Source organism: Hyalella azteca, unplaced genomic scaffold (genome assembly GCF_000764305.2).
Source record: "Hyalella azteca isolate HAZT.00-mixed unplaced genomic scaffold, Hazt_2.0.2 contig9951, whole genome shotgun sequence".
NCBI lineage: Eukaryota > Metazoa > Arthropoda > Malacostraca > Amphipoda > Hyalellidae > Hyalella > Hyalella azteca.
This window is the reverse complement of record NW_025940007.1, coordinates 65977-66589: the sequence shown is the minus strand read 5'-3', so window position 1 is coordinate 66589 and position 613 is coordinate 65977. Positions and strand designations below refer to the sequence as shown.

At 50.6% G+C, this 613-nt stretch overlaps 1 protein-coding gene across 1 annotated transcript in view; it reads right to left on the bottom strand.

Annotated features, from left to right (window-relative positions):
* Window positions 1-251: 251 nt before the first annotated feature.
* LOC125178467 overlaps window positions 252-613 on the bottom strand; it is a 2735-nt gene continuing 2373 nt past the window's right edge. Inside the window, exon 3 of the mRNA XM_047882229.1 lies at window positions 252-395. Within this exon, the coding sequence (XP_047738185.1) occupies window positions 252-395 (144 nt within the window). The remainder of the gene's footprint in view (window positions 396-613) is intronic.

Here is a 613-nt window from a genome sequence, read left to right as displayed (position 1 = left end):
CAATTCTGCTGTGCTTAACCGCCCGGCCTCCTTGCCGATTCTGACCAGAAACTGGCGCACAGAGCTGGGATCGAACCCGCGCCTCTCTGCTCCAATCCTGGTACTCTGAACTGTAACCACTGGGCCACCCTGCCACAACCACTGGGCCACCCTGCCACAACCACTGGGCCACCCTGCCTCTACTCATTGCTTTCAGAAGAATAATCTTTTGGTCCATTTTAAATAAGAAACAAAACGAGTGAGAAGCGTTGCTATGAGCAGACCTTGAGGTGGTGCAGCCGTAGCACGAGATGCTCCAGGGACCGGCAGAGTTCTCTGCGCTGCTGCTGCAGTTGCGACGCTGTCTCCCTGCCGCCCTCCTTGTCAGCCTCTGCAGGCGGTGGCTCCACCGCACCCTGAGGCGAGACGCTTCATCAATGTTCTGTCAACAGATACATCAATGTTCTGTCAACAGATATATCAATGTTCTGTCAACAGATACATCAATGTTCTGTCAACAGATACAGCAATGTTCTGTCAACAGATACATCAATGTTCTGTCAACAGATACATCAATGTTCTGTCAACAGATACAGCAATGTTCTGTCAACAGATACATCAATGTTCTGTCAAC